This window comes from Fragaria vesca, linkage group LG2 (genome assembly GCF_000184155.1).
Source record: "Fragaria vesca subsp. vesca linkage group LG2, FraVesHawaii_1.0, whole genome shotgun sequence".
In the NCBI taxonomy this organism is placed as follows: domain Eukaryota; kingdom Viridiplantae; phylum Streptophyta; class Magnoliopsida; order Rosales; family Rosaceae; genus Fragaria; species Fragaria vesca.
In genome coordinates this window covers 32,343,763-32,362,716 of record NC_020492.1, presented here as the reverse complement: position 1 = coordinate 32,362,716, position 18,954 = coordinate 32,343,763, and the positions used below count along the sequence as shown (strand labels likewise).

At 38.5% G+C, this 18,954-nt stretch overlaps 3 protein-coding genes across 3 annotated transcripts; 1 reads left to right on the top strand and 2 right to left on the bottom strand.

Annotated features, from left to right (window-relative positions):
• Positions 1-865: 865 nt before the first annotated feature.
• LOC101304454 (DNA (cytosine-5)-methyltransferase CMT3-like) lies at positions 866-6,832 on the bottom strand. The gene is made up of 20 exons (XM_004293152.1): positions 6,659-6,832; positions 6,423-6,457; positions 6,210-6,309; positions 5,729-5,836; positions 5,279-5,378; positions 4,996-5,171; positions 4,307-4,372; positions 3,951-4,208; positions 3,733-3,791; positions 3,529-3,595; positions 3,084-3,413; positions 2,939-3,007; positions 2,749-2,835; positions 2,579-2,666; positions 1,981-2,093; positions 1,812-1,874; positions 1,671-1,714; positions 1,519-1,588; positions 1,327-1,430; positions 866-1,198 (listed from the first exon to the last, which is right to left on the bottom strand). The coding sequence occupies exons 1-20, from the start codon at positions 6,830-6,832 to the stop codon at positions 1,033-1,035; spliced, it is 2,277 nt and encodes a 758-aa protein (XP_004293200.1). The 3' UTR covers positions 866-1,032.
• A 2,722-nt stretch (positions 6,833-9,554) lies between these two features.
• Positions 9,555-16,394, top strand: LOC101294040. The gene is made up of 8 exons (XM_004291811.1): positions 9,555-10,099; positions 10,261-14,674; positions 14,784-14,850; positions 14,969-15,066; positions 15,179-15,244; positions 15,325-15,414; positions 15,699-15,875; positions 16,103-16,394. The coding sequence occupies exons 1-8, from the start codon at positions 9,774-9,776 to the stop codon at positions 16,136-16,138; spliced, it is 5,274 nt and encodes a 1,757-aa protein (XP_004291859.1). The 5' UTR covers positions 9,555-9,773; the 3' UTR covers positions 16,139-16,394.
• LOC101294332 (ornithine carbamoyltransferase, chloroplastic-like) lies at positions 16,339-18,901 on the bottom strand. The gene is made up of 5 exons (XM_004291812.1): positions 18,617-18,901; positions 17,904-18,238; positions 17,624-17,755; positions 17,241-17,516; positions 16,339-16,761 (listed from the first exon to the last, which is right to left on the bottom strand). Exons 1-5 carry the CDS (start codon positions 18,825-18,827, stop codon positions 16,579-16,581), a joined length of 1,137 nt encoding a protein of 378 aa, XP_004291860.1. The 5' UTR covers positions 18,828-18,901; the 3' UTR covers positions 16,339-16,578.
• Positions 18,902-18,954: the final 53 nt, after the last annotated feature.

Sequence of the window (18,954 nt, the reverse complement as noted above, 5' to 3'; positions counted from 1 at the left end):
GTGTGTTGGGCCTGGAATCAAACATGGGCTAAACTTGGCCCAAGTTTGGTGTTGGGCTTGGCCCATGTGTGTTGTTGGGCTTGGCCCGACAAATCTCGGTCTCTTCTTCAGACATATTTATCGAGAGGCAAAACCTTGCAGCTTGTCGCAATAGCAAATTTACTTGGGCTAATTAGGCGTTACATGTTTTTAGAGAAGCATTATAAACTCCGAATGTCCTAGAGGTTTCATTTCTTGAACTATTTTTTATCGAAAAGAAATTCGGTCCGAGCTAATGACCAAATAATGAGTGATTGTTGTAATTCTGTTGAGTAATTAGTGTCGGAGAGTGAAAACATATAGACACTAAAACAAAACGACTGCTAAGGTTTTCAATGATGGTCATCGAACAATTGACGGTTGGTTTGGTTGGAATTGCATTATAGTTGAACACTCTTTTCATTGAAAGCCGTTCTAGCAAAGAGAACGAAAAATTTCAAGTGCTTTGTTGTATAACTCGAGAAAAATCTGTCTAATGCATTCGTGTTCATCTAGATTTCGAAAGCAGTTCAAAATGAAGCTAATGACTATTAACTTGCCCTCCAACCAAAAGATTATGATACGTGTACTCACTTATGAGGATAATTTGTTGCAAAAGCAGGAAAAAATAATGTAGTTTGGGACTGTAAATTGCACTCCATACACTGCCAATGGAAAAATTACATCAAGGAAACTTGAAGGAAATGATGATGTGTGATATCGTTCACTTGCAGAAGAGAAAGAAAGAATATGACTTGTAAGCTGGAGTATCCTTGAGTGAGTCACTTGCACAAAAATGCAATGTTTCTCATTAATGGGGTAAATATCTAACAATCAAGAAAATCATATGCATGAAATTATCCCTGAACCAATGCAATATAACTGTTTTTCATGATATCCCTTCTAAACTAACAGTTCCTCAGCGGGACAAAACCAGCGTTAACAATCGCTATAGTTCGCAGAATGACACTGACATTTGACATAAAGTGGCTATAAAATCTTATAACAGCTTCATCAATGACCCTCTCCTTTCCATTCAGGGATCTGAGGGTAAGGGAACTTCTTAGGTAGAGTAAACAGTGGTTCATCATTATCAGAGATACCTCTAATTGCAAGGCCTAATGCATAGCCCAATGACCTTGAAACAGGAACTGCAACAGCATTCCCTACTTGAATATACCTGAAAGTATAAAAACAATGGATATGGAAACACCACCCTTGTATTGAAGTTAAAATAATCTAAAACATCTGCAAAAATCCAAATTTCTAAATAACTCTGAATCATATAAAATATTATTTAAACATTACCTCTGCTTTACTGGACCACTAAGCTTGTAGTAATCTGGAAAACCTTGTAGACGTGCATTCTCACGTATTGATAACACTCTATCTTGTACAGGATGCAGAATCGCCTGTAAAAGAAATAATTAATTGATTGCATTCGTAGAATGAAAATTCAGTACAGTCTGATTGCATTATTGTTATAAGGATGCAGTATACCTGATTGTGGGGCTCTGCCCGTGTAACAACAGTTGGTACAGTCTCATCCCACCACAACCGAGCAAAAGGTCTACAAAAGTCACACGGAATCAAGGATAATGAACATCTAGTTGAGTACCATTCAACCAGGCAACAAAGACAAAGAAACTTACTTATTTGATCTCCCCTTCCTATAGCTTCGAGCATACTTAGGTACCTGTAATCGAAAAGTCATAACATTCAAATATGAAAGGTACTAGAAATGTTATCTCCAACAACAGAACTTGCAAAAGGAATTTTCAAAATGTATATACCACTGGTTTCCTTGAAGCCAAATACTTTCTACGTATACCAAGTAGATTTCTAAAGTTCGCACCCTATCAGAAATAAAAAATGTAAACCAATATAAGGTGACAAGATTGTAGGAAAGGAGTCTATCAGCTGATTAGAAAATAACATATGAATCTCTAATAAGAAACTCACCTTTTCTTTAGGGACTAGACAGACTCTTTCATGATCATCTTCATTCAGCTCCAACGGACGATGATCGTAAAGTGTCTTATTCCAGGACTGACTGACTGAATGCTGCAGCACATCTGTGTAAAGAACAAAAAAAAAAGACATTATACTATGCTCAACAAGTACTAAAACCTCTTCATGACAATAAAATGTGTGCCTTTACTTCCTTTTACCAAACCCAGCTATAAGAATTATGAGCATCTAGGTGAAAGTGTACTCTTTACAGATGCAATGACAATTAAAATGGATTATATATACATTAGTTGAATTTGTTTCCATGCTACTTTTCCGGTGTCCAGATTATGATTTTATCGACTCCAATGTTTCCAATGATTTTATCGACTCCAGATTATAAACAGTGTGAAAATGAATTTATTTTTTAGTATATAACAACTGTGACAAGCATTATGTAGTTTAAGTTTCCTCCAGTATTAAAATAGACATTGTTCCCACCAACAAAGCACAACCCACCAAGTATAATCAGCTATACTAACTACAAACAATGATGAAGAATGAAAAAGATTCAATGATGAGATTCATGTTTCCAATCATTCCATCTTACAATTCTTGCCGAGTCTGATACACTTTTGAAAATCTGTTTTGGGAGGACCCGCATAGGGCATTTCATCCTGTTTCTCACTATTCTCAACCTAAAAAAAACAAGATGGAGAAACTCAGCAGATAGAGAGTTGAGTCATAAGATAACAAAGGAAGAAAAGAATAGGACTTTACAAGGGGAAGATCAGCAATCGCATCCGCCAGGATGAGCTTGTTCTCTAGTTTGACAATCTGACCTTCATCATAAGCAACAGTATTTCTCTGCAGCAACACAACACACAAGATTAAAGACAAAAATTTACCTTGCTTGCAGGATTTTTCTAAAATACATAACAAGTCAAAACATCAATATTTAGCCACATACCTCAAACTCTTTAGGAATACAACCCCTCACTGCCACATCGTGTGTCGGATATGGGTATTGAGGCAACCTCTGGAAAATTTTAAAGAGTGAATTAGCCATATGAAAAAGCAGACATACAAGAGTTAATAATATATTCATATTATACCTCAGTAGGACGAGCTCCCCAAATGAAGACACGCAAACGAAACTGTGGAAGTCCATATGCACCAGCTGCCATGATGCCCGTCCTTGTTTGATAGTTCATGTGAACAAGACGTCCCAATGCATAACGACCAAGGAACCCACCAGAAAATTTCATCAGGTCAACGACATTTTCCATTAAAACATGCTTGGGCTTGAGGTGCAGAACAAAATCCATAAAAACTTTCAGCTGTTTGTTTTTTTCATCAACCAGTGGCTCTTTTTTGTTCCTAAATCTGTTAAATCCACTGATTCCTTGGCACGGTGGTCCACCACAGATCACATCCACATTACCCTATATGAAAGGGATAAATATCTTCAGAACAATTTTAAATCGAGCATCAGTTGTCCAATGGAAACATTACTGATTATAAATTGAAGATTCAAAAAAGAAAAAGGTACTAACTTACAGGTAATGGCAACAGGTTAGATGAATAACCCAGAGAAACAAACTCTTGTACCCGCTCTCTACAATGACTGTTTGACATATAAGATATGAGTATTGTCCTTTTAGGATACCCGGACATCAAACATTGCATTTATGACAAGTATGTCTATAGTGTATGCCAGAGATTGCTGTGAAACAAGATGATAGATAGTATTATGTTGTCTACCTCAGTTCCTCAATAGGCTCCCAGGTATCCTGAGCAGCATCATAGCCCTTCCATCGGATCTACACAACATGCATCCAAAGTAAGTGATTGAATAACTAAAGATTAATATATCTAAGCTGAAATCAAAATAAAAAAACTTGGTGCACATCAATGATACATGACAAGCTGCATTTAGTGTTGCATAAATCAGTTTGATTGAAGATAATATAAGCTGATACCTTACAATACAATCCCCTCTTTTTGATACGGTTGGGATCACCATAACATATATCTAATACTTGTCCTACTTCATATACTTCAGGATCTTCATTGCCAGTGCCAGTTATTTCTTCATCATCCCCACTATCTTCTGTTTCAAAGAAGAAATTGAACCCATGCTTCTCTGAATCATATGTTCCGAAACAGTTGAAACAAATGCAGAGATGTTCCCATTGTTTTATCAATGAAAGAAAATCATCGGCAGATTCATTCCGCACCTGATACAAAAAGTGAATTAGACAAGGAATGAACATGTTGAGAAAAGAAAAGAATGAAGGCGCCAAATTTTGTAATAAAAAATGATATTAACACATACCATTGTTTCAGGATGGTTAAACTTCAGACTTTCACAGGCATGCTTGTTCACATCAACTGCCCATTTCTATAAGAGAGAAAAGATACAGTAATAGATACAGGTTAATTCAACAAAAAGAAAAAAATGAGAAAAGGGAAACAATAACAGAAATTTAAGGTCATATTTGATAGATCAATAAAATACATATAGGAGACTGCTAATGATACAAGAAAAGGTACAACTACGTAATGCAGGATAATAGAAAAAGAAACATGACCTATGACAGCATTTAATTAGGATGATTGAATAACAAAATCAAGTGACTTATGCCATCATGCAGATAATGTATTCTTTTTATTGGTTTTCTTAATTAACAAAAACGAAAACATAAAGTAATACGATGTTCATTAATGGAGAAAAACATAAAGATAATTTTAAAACTTTCCTTTCACCAATCTCTTTTCTTCTTTCTTCAATGTGGTTCTGTGTAAATTGATACCAAACAAATTTTGAGATTAAAATTATGTTACATATAGAAAATTGGTGTATTGACACTAGCAAGCAACTAAAGCTTTCTGGGACTGCTTGTATGCTGCTAGGAAATGTTATTAATAAGTTTTAACTTTCTCCCAAAAATTATATAAGCATTCATACCTAGTCACACGCACTCACTTCAGCAAACTGAACAAATACGTAAAACTAGGACTTACAGTAACAAGATTAACGCCAGCAGAACATGCACCAAGGCAAAGGCCAGTCGACATTGCGCCACAGCCAGAATATAAATCAAGCAGTCTGACTTCTGGTTTACTAGACTCCCTACTTGAGCTACCTTGTGCATGTGCTGATTTAAGGTCATTTGAAATCGTGGAAGAAGTATTAATTTCTGCAAGACCAAAGCAGACAATACCATGTCACCGTAAAACTAAACATTTTGTACACAGGCTCATACCAAATTATGTAAAAACCAATATCTTGATAATAATGAATAACCTGCTGGAAGATTCACAAAACTCGAATAAGGTAACAAATATTTTGTATCGCAATAGTAGTCACATTTTGGAATTGGTTTACTTTTTCCTTCATAACCGACCTAGGGAGAAGTATAAAAGAAGTAGTTAGTTTCTGCTGGATCTAGATGCACTAAAGCAGAAATGCATGAATATAGAAGCATTAGACATACATCTAAAGGCAATCTGGAAACGTTAAGCTTCCCGAGAAGGCATTCCAAACAATTTGTATTTTGAATATCTGAAAGAATATTCTTTTGGATTCTATGCCAACAGTCCCAGCACAATCTTCTATGACCTGAAGAAAGAATGATAACTCCTAATTAATGGATACTGATAGCATATCTTATATTCAACATGGGTATATCAATAAATTTAAAAAAAAAATTAGTATATTGATATACAATATTGAATATTCTTTGGTATATCTTACAGTATCTTTTGCTCGATAATACCATTGTGAGGTAACATACATAGATCCACCCTCTCCCTTAAAGAATTCGATTATCTTACAAATGTAGGGTTCTTTTCCATCTCCTGCCTAAAAGAAACAACAAATACAAAGAGGTGTCAGTTCCTGAATAAGATAACATAACAAAAACATTAGACGACAAGTAACCATTGCACGTATGACAGTTTTCTTTGCGAAAAGAAAACAAATATAAGCGTTGTCCTATTGATTATGACAGGAACGTTATATATATATATATATATATATATATATATATATGAATAAACACCAATGTATAACTTATAAACTTTCGTCACCATAATATGCTTCGTCACTGAACCTAGCTGCTAGGTAGGTGCCAACACAAGTGATGCTCTAATCTAAACTGAACGGCTAAGTATGTAGTTTCACAACGGTGATAGTAAGACTAAACAGATAAGTAAAAAGTACAACACTAACTCACTTTTACATAAGCATCATCCAATAGATTGTAAACGATGCCATCCACTTGTGCTTTGACATAATGACACATTGCTTGTATAGAATTTTCATCAATTTCATCTCTGTTGTACCATTCATCAAACATGAAAAGTGAGATAGACAGAAAAGGAAATTCATATCAGAATCATCGATATACGAATAATTCCTTCAGAAAATTATCCAGACAATAGCTTACTTGTTTCCCCCTTTCGGCCTAGATACCTTCTTCTTCTGAAATTATGAACAAAAGAAAACATGAGAAACCAAGAGAATAAATAATCGAAAAATCAAAAACAAAAATACAGAACACTCTCAGATCCAGGTCATGACTCCAAAACGGAAATGAAATGCAAATACTAGTGTACCTAAATTTTCAGAGAGAAATCAAAACAGAATCGAAATCGAGAGAGAGAGAGAGAGGAGGAATTTGACCTTGAGCGCCTGGTAGCGGTTGGGCCATCGCTTGCGAGCTTCGTCGTCTGGAATCGGTGGGCCGATGAACGCCGGCGGGGGGCCGTCATCATCTATCTTAAGCTTCGCGGCTTTCTTTCCCTTTGAACCCGAGGAAGATAAGGCCTCCGGTCTCATCTTCCGTTTGGCTGCCATGGCGACTAAAACCCTAATTCTCAGTTCAGAGAGAAAGAGAGAGAGTTATAGAAGCCCTGTGAAACTAAGTATGGGAATTATTGATGATCGAGAGAGAAAATAACGGTGCGGGCGGGAAGGAAGGATTCGGAAGATTCTAAAAGGGTGGGATTTAAATTTTAAATTTAGATAGATAAGATATCTTCAACCTTTAGCCTCAAACTCAAACTCAAATTCAAATTTTGAGATTACAAGCTTGCTATTATCTATGAGTCATTTCTATAGAGGACCTCTATAATGTGGGCCCTACTACTTATCTAGATAAGATCATCTCCAGTTTTTGACCTCAAACTCAAATTCAAATTCAAATTTTGAGATTACAAACTTGCTATTATTTAAAATCAAATTCAAATTTTGAGATTACAAGCTTGCTATTATTTAAAAGTCATTTCTACAAAGAACCTCTATAATATGAAGCCCTACCCTTTTTAAAAACATTTCATTAATCATTTTATATTATAATATTGTGAAGTCACACTCCATTTAAGAGCTAACATGAAACTCAATCTTTTACCATCAACACGATTGTTCGTATTTTGTTTCATTCTTTCGAGAACAGTCAGCGCCAGCCATGACTTCTAAGCCCCCTTTCAGCTTGGTGTCGTTGGCGTCACCATTATCGGCTCTATATATGTGATAGTTGTGCCTCATCGTCGTATTTCGGTGCTACAACAACAAGTTGGTCCTCTACCACGAGTTTGATTAGGAGGGTTTCTCCTTCACAAGTTGACGTCACATCAATCAAGGGCTTCTCCATCCGCCTCTCGAGCTCGCCGCTCGTTGTGGATATATCTCCACGAGATATGGGTTGAGTTGACGACCCAAACCCGAAACAAAATGACAAGATGTATGGGAACCACGAGGTCGAGATATGTGAAATTTGTAATTTTGTACTACTATTGATATCTTACCTTTCTAATAGGAGTTCATACCCTAACTTGAAAGGATCTGAATTTTGTATCCCCCCGACAACAATATGGCAAAACAAACGCGGTCGAAATGATAGTGTTAATAACTTAATATAGAATGATTTTGTCGTACCAACTGTTTATTGTATTCATTGTTTGTCACAATTTACTTTTAATAATTCATTAATTCTACAAAAGAATTAAAACATGATAATGTCGTTCCTTTGCATACTATAGAAGATGATTTAGCGAGATATAGGCATGAAGAATTGGAACTAGAAAGATCCATTGTTTGCATTGGTGACTACTTAAAGACCAACAAGTAACAACCTGCCTGCGTGATCGATGCAGTCTCTTCACTCACGAAGTTGAACATAGTGATCATCGAGAATGAGAGTTAACAATGATTCAGTGACTATGGACATCCATATTAAACATATCTATCCCTCAATTATTTTCACTTTAATCAGCTCAAGAAGCATATATGATCATCGTCTTCCTTTTTGCAAAGCCCCCACTTCCCCGTTCCCTCAAATTTTCTATTCTGCTATAGATCAAGTTCATTACATTTCCCTCCGATTGAGCACTGGAGTATTGTCAGATTCCATGAGCAAAGTCGGTGGTGTCTGCCGTGCCGAGTTGGTACTTGGTAGTCACCAAGTTAAAGGTAAAGCGAAAGAGCAAAGGGCAAAAGGCTTGAGGATCTATAGCTAATATAAGCCTAATAATCACATGCTTTATGCTTTTATGTTGTCACATTATTTAAGTAATCATTTGATCTAAGATTTCCACAAGATTCCACTCAAGTTTTGTCCCCTTAATCCAAATTGTTTGTAGTTTTTACCTGCCCTCTTATGAGTATATATAGTTAACTTAACGTGACCAACACCAGTAATTGTTTACTTGTTGTAACATGAAATTGCTTGAAAGTTTGCACATATATGTATTGTTGATCATAACTAGGAATGCTAGCTCAGTGTGAAGAGTAAAATTACTTGTGATAAGTTACAAACACTCACGAATTTAAGACGTGTGCGCTTAGTGTAATACTACATTTCATTGTTTTAAAATGAATTGCATGATTTTCGTACTATAATCTATTATCTATTATATCATATTTCAACAAGATTCTAAACTCCTAAGCAATATAGTAGTAGTCGTTAATCTTTATGAAGCGTGTATTCATCATGCTACATACACTCATGAGTGAATCATGTGCACCAAAATCAAATAAAGTACATTATGCAATTACCCTATTGAAATCTCTCTTGCATTTAACTTCGAACTCGATAGGTCAACTAAGTTAATCAAACTTCGTTGCTCGATTAAGTTTGATCGTCTTGTTAAAATTATTTAAAATAAACATAAAAGAATCGATAGTTACACAAAATATGTAAGTTTTGTTTTACGTCTCATCGTATGTGTATGTCAATAAAACTCGAACCCGTCATATCTTTCCGACAGCAAATCACATCGCATCAACCTTGCATCGAGACATTGTTCCGGTCAGATTGTTGAAGCACGAAATGATCGCGTGAAAAGCAGCTAGCTCTTGCAAACCAACCGTTTGGTCCTCATTATTCACTAATAATTCATCACAAAAGTAACTATTAATCAAAAATTAAAGTACGATGCCTCTCCTCATCTACTATTAAACCACCCTCCAATTACGAGCATATTACCAATCTACCCTGCACCGTGTCGGTGTCCAAGCTCGGACCGACGCGTTGAACTTGGAAAGAAGTGTACCCCCAGGCTACACGACGGGCACACTCGCCAATCCTCTTTTCGGTACAAGTGAGCCACAGTCAAGCCCACTCTCATCGCCGATCTTTTCCCTCCCGAATCGCCGATTTAATCGATTTCCGTACTCCGCGACAGTTAAACCCGCAATTTACTCGCCAAAATCCTATTCCCTCTCATTTTCTCGTTCTCTCTGTAAATTTTGTCCGAAGAGAAAGAGAGAGAGGAAGAAGCAGAAGCTCAATTCATCAATGGATTACCGGACTTCATCGGCGGTAGCTCTATCGCAGAAGCTCTCCACCGGCCACTCCATCTACGACGGCGTCTTCTCATCTGCTCCGGCCAAGTTCACCGTGTCGTCTTTCTCGTCCACACTCGACGACTACCGCGAGATTTTCGGTGGCGGCGGCGCCTCCTCGATTCCGGTTCTGGAAGTTCCGGAGCTGAATGAGCGGAAAGTGGATGTTCGGAGCTCGCAGCTCGATTACTCCAACGTCTTCGGCGGCTTCGGCGATTCCGATTTCGCTGTGCCGTATGAGAAGCTGTTTGATGAGCCAAAAATGCAAAAAGAAACCAGGTACATTATATTCCAGAACTAATTAGTCTACATTTTGTTTGTTTTGGATTGTTTTTCTCTTACAATTAGCATGATCGGAAATCTGGATAGAGATAAGAGTTGGAGCGATTCATAGCAGTAATTGAATTTTTATTTTTTAATTTATTTTTATTTATAAATAGGAGACAAAGTGAAAGAGTGTCACCTCCGAAAGAGGCTAAACGTTCATGTTCAGAGGAAGGTATTGATTTAGCAAATGAAGCAGCGTATGAATCGATTGATGGTGTTAAAAAGTTCAGCATGTCATATAATCAAAGCAACCATCGGAGCAAAAGCTTTTCAGGTGTGCATTCTGTTCCGGCATATACCTGCTTGGTTGACGAGACCTCTCCCTTGCGTGCCACTGAAGGAGATAAACCGGTGTCAATGTCGTCCGTTGCGAAAGAGAGGAGAATGGAGGGCAACCGTTCCGCCAAGGCCATGAGAGACCAACCAGCTGGTGATGCCGGCAAACAGGCTTCTGGAGGAGGAGGAGGTGTCAAGGCGGAGAATGATTCTAATTGGAAGAATTCAATTGATGAGTTATTCAAGACGAATAAATCGGGGCTAGGAACTCATCCTTCAAGTGTGCCTCCATTTACGAGTCAGGTTTTGGAAGTTGATAAACCAGTGTCCTTAGTAGCAAATGATGCTAGCATTGTCAATGGTCAGGAGAGAAAAATGGGGGGAAACCATCACATTAAAACAACAGGGGACCAGCAAGCTACTGATGCAAGTAAACAGACCTCTGGAGGAGTTGCCAGGGTTCAGAACAGTTCCAAGTGGAGAAGTTCTGGCTCAGTTGATAAGTTATTTTATTCAGGGGAACTTGCGCAAGAATCTCGCCCTTCAAACATGCCTCCATTTTCAAGCATGCGTTCTGATGGGAAGGGTGAATTTGAGAAACCAATGGCTTCTGTGTTTGGGGTTCTGAACCGTGATACTTTTGAAGGCGCTGACAATGTTTCCTCATCGCCATACTTTGACGAGGAAGTAGACACAAACTCTGTTGCAGCTGCATCTGTTGCAGCTTTGACAAAGGCAATAGAGGAGGCTCAAGCAAGTATACAAATGGCAAAGGAGTTGATGGATCGAAAGAAGGTTGGTCCTCAAAGTCGAGTCAAACTGAGCTTTGACAACAGTATGAAACCTAAGTCGAGGAAGGGTAGTAAATTTGCAGACAAAGCTAGCATATCCAAAGAGACAAAGACTCGGGAACCATATAACAAAGTGGATGTTCCTGTCCACGTTTCTGCTGGGCTACAACAAGTAACTCCGGTATTTGAAAATGCATCTACAATTAGTGATGTGACGGTTACTGGAGAGGAAGTACGTGGAAAGGAATTCGCGGATAATACATGCATATTTACAAAGAAGACCGATGAATTACAAGAAGAAGTTCATGTCTCTGGAAAGGAGTTTGCAGATAATGCATGCATATTTACAAAGAAGACCGATGAATTACAAGAAGAAGTTCATGTCTCTGGAAAGGAGTTTGCAGATAATGCATGCATATTTACAAAGAAGACCGATGAATTACAAGAAGAAGTTCATGTCTCTGCTCAGCCAGAGCAAGTAACTGTAATACTAGCAGACACAGATAAACATTATGGTGTGATGGAAGCTCGAGGGAAAGTACATGGACATGAATTTGAACCAACTCCAACAGATCACAGGCATGAAGAAGCTGATGACTTAGAAGCAGCAGATCAGTTTTATGAATTTGCTGACACAAGTGAACAAGATGTGTCAGAAGCATCAGAACAGTTCTACGAATTTGCTGACAGCAGTGAACCTGATGTATCAGAAGCAACAGAAGAGTTTTATGAATTTGCTGACTCAAATGAACACCATGATATAGTATTAGAGAATGAAAAAGCCAACAATCCAAGGCAAATGTTCCAATCTGTAGATTATGAAGAACAAGAGAAGAAAACGGACATGGAAGCCTTTGAAAATCCGGAGCAAGTTGGCAAGATATCAAAAGCAGTTACAGCAGAAGAACAAAGAGGAGTTGAGAATTTGTTGAGTGTGGTTGAAGAGGTTTCTGAGTTTGAAGAAATTGATGAATTAGCATCATCTCAAGAGTGTTCTAATCAGGAAGACAATGAGAAGCCAGAAGAAGCTCCCAGAGAGCATGAAGAAACTGGGAAGCTTAAAACAACACATGTAAAGGAAACATGTGAAGAGAAACAAAATGGAGATGAAAAGAGGTTTGAAACTCAGGAGTTACAGGAGATTGAACATGTGAAAATAAACTTGGTGACTCAGGAGTGGGATGAAAATGAGAAGATTGACAAGGATGGTTGTGTGCTGGAAGAAAATGAGAGGGAACAACCATATGCTCAGAGTGAAGAAGACAGTGACAGCACTCTCAACGAACATAAGAAGGAAGAAATCATTGAGTCAGTGAATGGCTTTTATGATAAGGAAGATTTTGAAAAGAGACTTGAGGATGACAGAATCTCTGAAGGAAATGAGAAGCTTCAAGACACTAGACCGAATGAGAAAATACTTGAAGAGGCTGCTTGTCAGAAAGAGTGTGAGAATCACCAAGAAGAGAGTTTTGAATTCATAGAAGCTGGGAGAATGCAAATAGAGATGGATGAGAGCACAAGAAATGAGAAAGTGCAGGCGACTCAAGAGGAGCGAGAGAACTTGGATTGCATTATTGAGGCAGCAGATAACCTGAATGAGCAAGATGTATGTGAGGCCCTGGACAGCAAACAGGGATCCGCTAGAGATGTAGATTGCGACCAAGATGTAAAAGAAACTCTGAAGTTACCTATAAACAAAGAGGATGGAGGGGTGAAGGAAGTTGCTGGAACTTCAATTCAACTCGAAGAAAATAAAGGGGTGAAAGAAGTTGCTGGAACTTCGATTCAACTTGAAGAAAATGAGCACCAGACAGAACTGGTTGAAGAGGAAAATGGCATGGTGGAGAAAGAGATATGTCAAACAGATGGCTTGACTCCGGGCGTCCAACTTCCAGAGAGGCCGAAGCAAATGGAAGATGCAACAGAGATCCATTCTCTTGACAAAAATGGAATAAGCGCAAGTGAAAGTGACATGAGCTTCGTGCAAACGCAAGATGACCAGCTTCTCGGAGAGCCCAGTGTAGACTACAATGTAGGAAGGCAGGTTGAAGAATGTGAAGAATGGGGAGATAATAGTGATATGATGAGAGCTGAAGTTGTTTTGAATCAGGAAAGGAACAAGAATGGTTCCAAATCTAGGAAAAGATGGTTTGGTACTAATGAAGTTTCAGAACCTTTCATTAAACTTGAGGGGGATGGGAATCAATCAGAATCAGTTGAAGAGGAGGATGTCATGGAAGAGAAAGTGATATGTGAAATAGAGGGTTTGGCCTCAGGTGTCAAATTTGCTGAGATACTGAAGCAAATGGAAGATGTAGTAGAGATCCATTCTTCTGACACAAATGGGACAAGTGTATATGGGCAAAAGCAAGATGGCCAGCTTGCCAGAGAGCCTGAAGTAGTCTGCAACTTACAAAAGCATGTTGAAGAATTTGGAGATATTAATAAGGACATGATGGGACCTGAAGTTGCTGCTGTGAATCAGGCGGAGAGCATGAATATTACCAAGTCTTCTCACAGGAAAAGATGGTTTGACAATGGGAAGGATACAAAAGTAGCTCAGGCTCCTCACATATTTTGTAGAAAAGCAGGAAGTGTGCTACTGGATAATGACACGGATACCAGTTTGTCTACAAAGAGAGATAAGGAGAATCATCATAAAGTCATGACAAGTCAAAGCACAGAAGTAAATGAGGACAGCCAACAAGCAACCTTGAGTCCGAAAGAGAGTGAAACCATTCACAGTTCACTGAAAGAATTTGAACAAGAAAACAATGCAAATCCACAAACAACCTTGTCTGCAGAAGAGAGTGAAACTGACCATAATTCGCTGGAAGTGGAACCGCAGAGTCAAGCAATCCCGAGAGCAAAAGAGACTGAAACAAACTTCATTTTTCAAAAAGAGGTGGAACGTGAAAAGGAGAATCAACAAGAATCTCAGACTGCAAATGAGTTTGAAATTAGTGCTAGTTCACAAAAGGTAGTGGAACTGGAGAAAGAACACCTGATTCAGAAAGCAGAAAAACGAAGGGAAAGGGAAAGACAAAAGGAGAAAAAAAAGGTTGCACAAGTATTTCGTGAAACTCGTGAAAGGTCATTTGCTGATGTCAAAGAAAAAGTTGCTGAAACTCGTCAAAAGGAAATGGCTGAGGCCCAAGGAAAGTTGGGGAAAACTTCTGTGCAGGCTAATGATACTTCATTAGCTGAGAAGGCTTCAAAGGAAGCCAAAGCCAAACAAAAATGGGAACGTGCTGCTGTTGAAAGAATAACCGCAGAAGCACGGGATCGTGCCTTAGAAAAAGCATTATCTGAGAAGGTTGCTGCCGAGGCAGGTAAGCAGGTGAAACGGTCTGTTCCAGAGAAATATTCTGGTGCTTCTACAGATGGAAAGCAGGCTAAAAGATCTGTTTCTGAGAAATTTGCTGGTGCTTCTAGAGATAATGGGCTGAGCCGGTCCTTGGTGAGTGTTTCTGTTAGAATTGAGTGTTTCTGTTAGAATAATCTATTCTTCATAAGCATCATAAAGTCCTGTGGCATCGTAAAAAAAATGATTTTTAAAATTCTTGCAGGATCTAGAGTCCAAAGGCTCATTCTCTTCAAGCACATCAAGATCATCGAATTCTTCAAATCTGTCTGGTATGTGATATCCACTGTACATGCATTTAATTATATGTATTTGATTTCATTATTGTAGAATTGTCGACCATGCAATTCTTTGCTACTTCTGAAGATGTTGTGCTTATTCTTACTGAAGATCCTTCCCCAGCTGAGCAGTCTACTGGAACTAATGGTGAATCAGCTCAAAGGTTTAAAGCTACGTTGGAGAGGAATCAACGGACAGCAGAACGTGCGGTATGCTTCCGGATATTTGCTTGGATAAGAATATCCTGATATTGCTTGGCTTTAAATATACATTGCCGATAAAGAATGAGCTTTCTTCATGTACTCTTCTTGTCTCCTTCAGGCTAAAGCTCTCGCGGAGAAGAATAATCGTGATCTTCTTGTACAGCAAGAGCAAGCAGAGAGAAATGTAATATATCTTTGTTAGGCAGTATATCTTTTTCCCAAACACAACAATTGTTCTCACTATTGTGAGTTTAATTCTGGCAGAGGTTAGCAGAAGTTCTTGATGCCGAGGTCAAAAGGTGGTCAAGTGGCAAGGAGAGAAATTTGCGTGCATTGCTCTCAACACTACAATATGTATGTGCTCTTTCTCTCAATTCATGTCTTCAATGACATTACTATTCTCCACACTACAATATGTATGAGCTCTTTCTTTCAATTCATGTCATCAATGATATTACTATTATAAGTCCCGTTCACCTGGCTTCTATGACTTGAAATCAATTTGGGATTTCATGCAACATGTTTTTTTTTCTTTTCTTTCCCTAATTTTGAAATTCTTTGATAACCAACATAAAGTTCGAGCAGAATAATTTTTTATTTAGCTAGTATTGACTGAATGGTTATACTGTAACTGGCAGATCCTTGGGCCTGATAGTGGTTGGCAGCCCGTTCCTCTCACCGATATTGTTACTGCTGTTGCTGTAAAGAAAGCTTATCGCAAAGCTGCACTCTTTGTTCATCCTGACAAGTTACAGCAACGGGGTGCAAGCATTCAGCAGAAGTACACTTGTGAAAAGGTGTTTGATCTTCTAAAGGTATGTTGCTGATCTGTCCTTGAATGTGCGCTTGAATGTTGTAGGATGTCGCTGTTCAAGTATGAGATAAGAACCATAGATATTTACTGACTGCGTGTTACGGTTACAGAAACACCATAGCTTTTGAGATTTTATAGGAACTTCTGTCTCAACATCTGTCTTTCAAAAAGATTAAGGTCAAGATTTTTAATCTCACTGTATTCTCTCTGGGTTCTATTTGTCTCCAGGATGCTTGGAATAGATTCAGCATGGACGAGCGATAAACTGTTTATTTTGTACATATGAAGAAAGATCAATAAAGAATTTCGGAAAAGAATGGCGAAATAACAAGCCAGCCGCAATCGTTCATCTTGGAATAAATAGTTATTAGGAAATGTATTCTAGGCATTCTTTTATTTATATCATTGCCGCTGTAGCTAGATTCATGCTGCGACTCCAAGAAGCAATTGCATTGAACATGACACTGGCACTGTTAATCTTTCCTATTTTAGGTTCTGCAGGTGTGCACTGATCCCACCGAGTTTAAACATGTGCTGAAAAGCTATTTCCATGTAACAAATACATCAAAGTTAAAGTTGCCATGTTCTCAAGCCACAGATATAATAACAAACAACATTAAGATTACAGCCGGAAACTAAACTCAGAACCTAGATGCGCTGAAATGCTCTCATATTCTTGTCCATACAACTGGGCTGATAGGGAACTATACGCCAAGCAGATGAAGCATTATGGCATTCTGTGCGTGCATACGATTCTCAGCTTGTGGAAAGACGATGGAATTTGGAGCCTCGATCACTCCATCAGTCACTTCCACTCCTCTTTCTGCTGGCAAGCAATGCATGAAATAAGCTTTTGGCCCTGCTATCTTCATAAGATTCTCATCGATCTGTAAAAACAAGCACATAATAGTCGAATTAAATAAACCACCAACTACCTAAAAATACTACTAAAATTTACACTCTGAGCAGTAAGTGACCAACTTTTTATGCCAAACAAAAAGAATGACGCGTCAGTCCGAAGTTTTTATTTGCAGGTCCAAACCAATAGTCAAATTCAGACTAAGCAGTGTAGAATTACAAGTTCATAACAACGGATTCCTAGCACAGAACCAATGTATCTCAGAACTATTTGAACTTCAAGTTTCACGAAGAACGGTTTATATATGTCAGCTGTAATTTATGATCGGAAAACGTAAATTTCCTTCATTTTAATCTACGAACCTAATCCCTTACGATGAGAAAACACCTTGGACAAGTATTCCATTGAAAGCACAACAAAATTCTTCTCAACAGATACCCAAAATGACAGTTTACTAAGAAAATATCACACACAATGTGATCGAAATGGTTTTGAAAAAGCTTGTACCTGAAATCCTTTAAAAACTTGTTGCCGATGCGCAGCCTCTTCCTTTTGCCCCATGCTGGCCCACACATCTGAGTACACAACATCAGCACCTTTGACTGCTTCCTTGGGATCATTTGTGATTTCAATCTTGCTAATACCAGCCCGTAGTGCCTTCTCAACGGTTTCCTTATCTGGTTCAAAACCTTTAGGGCAAGCACAAACAAAGTGGAAAGGTATAACAGAAGCCATCAACAGCCAAGAGTGCACAATGTTGTTTCCGTCTCCAACATAGACAACCTGTGAGTTGTGTAGATTTGACCACCAAAAAACAAGATTCAGAATATATATATATATATATGTATGTTAAAGATAACCATATTTAGCAAACAGAACAGTGGACCAACCTTAGTTCCTTCTAACTGGCCAATGTGTTCAATAATAGTGAGGACATCGGCCATAATTTGACATGGATGGTTATAGTCTGTCAGGCCATTGACAACAGGTACAGTTGAATATTTGGCCAAATCAAGGATGTCCTGCGGCAGAACAGGTAAAGTAAAGCTAATTACAACATGCTATACAAGGGTGCAAGTTCACCAGTTTTCATACTAAGAACGCATGGGCAAACCAATTCCCACGGTATCACCTATACCAAACTGCAAACATATGAACTCACCAGCATACCTGATGAGCAAATACACGTGCCATAATAATGTCATTATAGCGAGACAAAACACGCGCGACATCCCGAGTTTCCTCCCTCTTCCCCATCTGGATATCATTAGGTCCTAGGTATATCGCATGACCTCCTAGCCGGAAAAACCCAGTCTCAAATGAAACACGAGTTCTCATGGATGGCTTTGCAAAGATCATAGCCATCGTCTTCCCCTTAAACGGGAGATATGTCTTCTCTCCTGACTTTAGCAGCGCCTTCACTTCCGCTGCTCTATCCAACATCTTTAGAATTGTGGCTTTGTCAAAGTCATCTATGCGCAAAAAATCCTTCTGTCCTGCTTTCGCTAGAAAAAAAAAAAAAAAAAACAAGTACACAAAAAATGCAAAGTCAGAAAATAACTGATTCAATTCTTCATTTGCAATAAGCTATATTCATACTAATCGCATGAGTACTATCACTTACACTTAATTTTCAATCAAAAACCCTAATTTTCCACACATGCAAATCTTCTAACTAACAGGACATATACTCGCCGAAATTGAACATCACCTACATTATTCGAAAACTCCTGGATGCAATTTTCATTGAGTAATTCATATCCATTTCATAATCCAAAACTTAACTATCGCAATTTTCAATAGTAAAAAACTGTGCTTAAGGCTAATACTAAATATTCATATCATGATTACGCTACTAATCAATCAGATTAAGAATTTTAGACCTGTTCCGGCTGCCACCGACGACGGCGAAGAGGCAGTAGAGGAGGCCTGGCACGAGATTCTTCGGAACGACGAGGCCGGAGAAGAGACGGAAATGCTGGCGAACTTGCCGGAAAGTGGAGGCGATCGTCGGAGGCTCTGGCCGGAGAAGGAGGAGTGAGAGGCTTTGTCTGATCGGAGTAATAGATGAGAGGACGAAATCGCCGCCGCCATTTGGTTCGAGTGTGAGAGAGAGTGTGTCTGCGCTGTTCAAGTTTTCAGGGGCTTTCAAAAGTTGCAACAGGCCCGAACGAAACGAAGGGTTAAGGGATTTATAGTGAGGGCTTATAACACAAGCTCG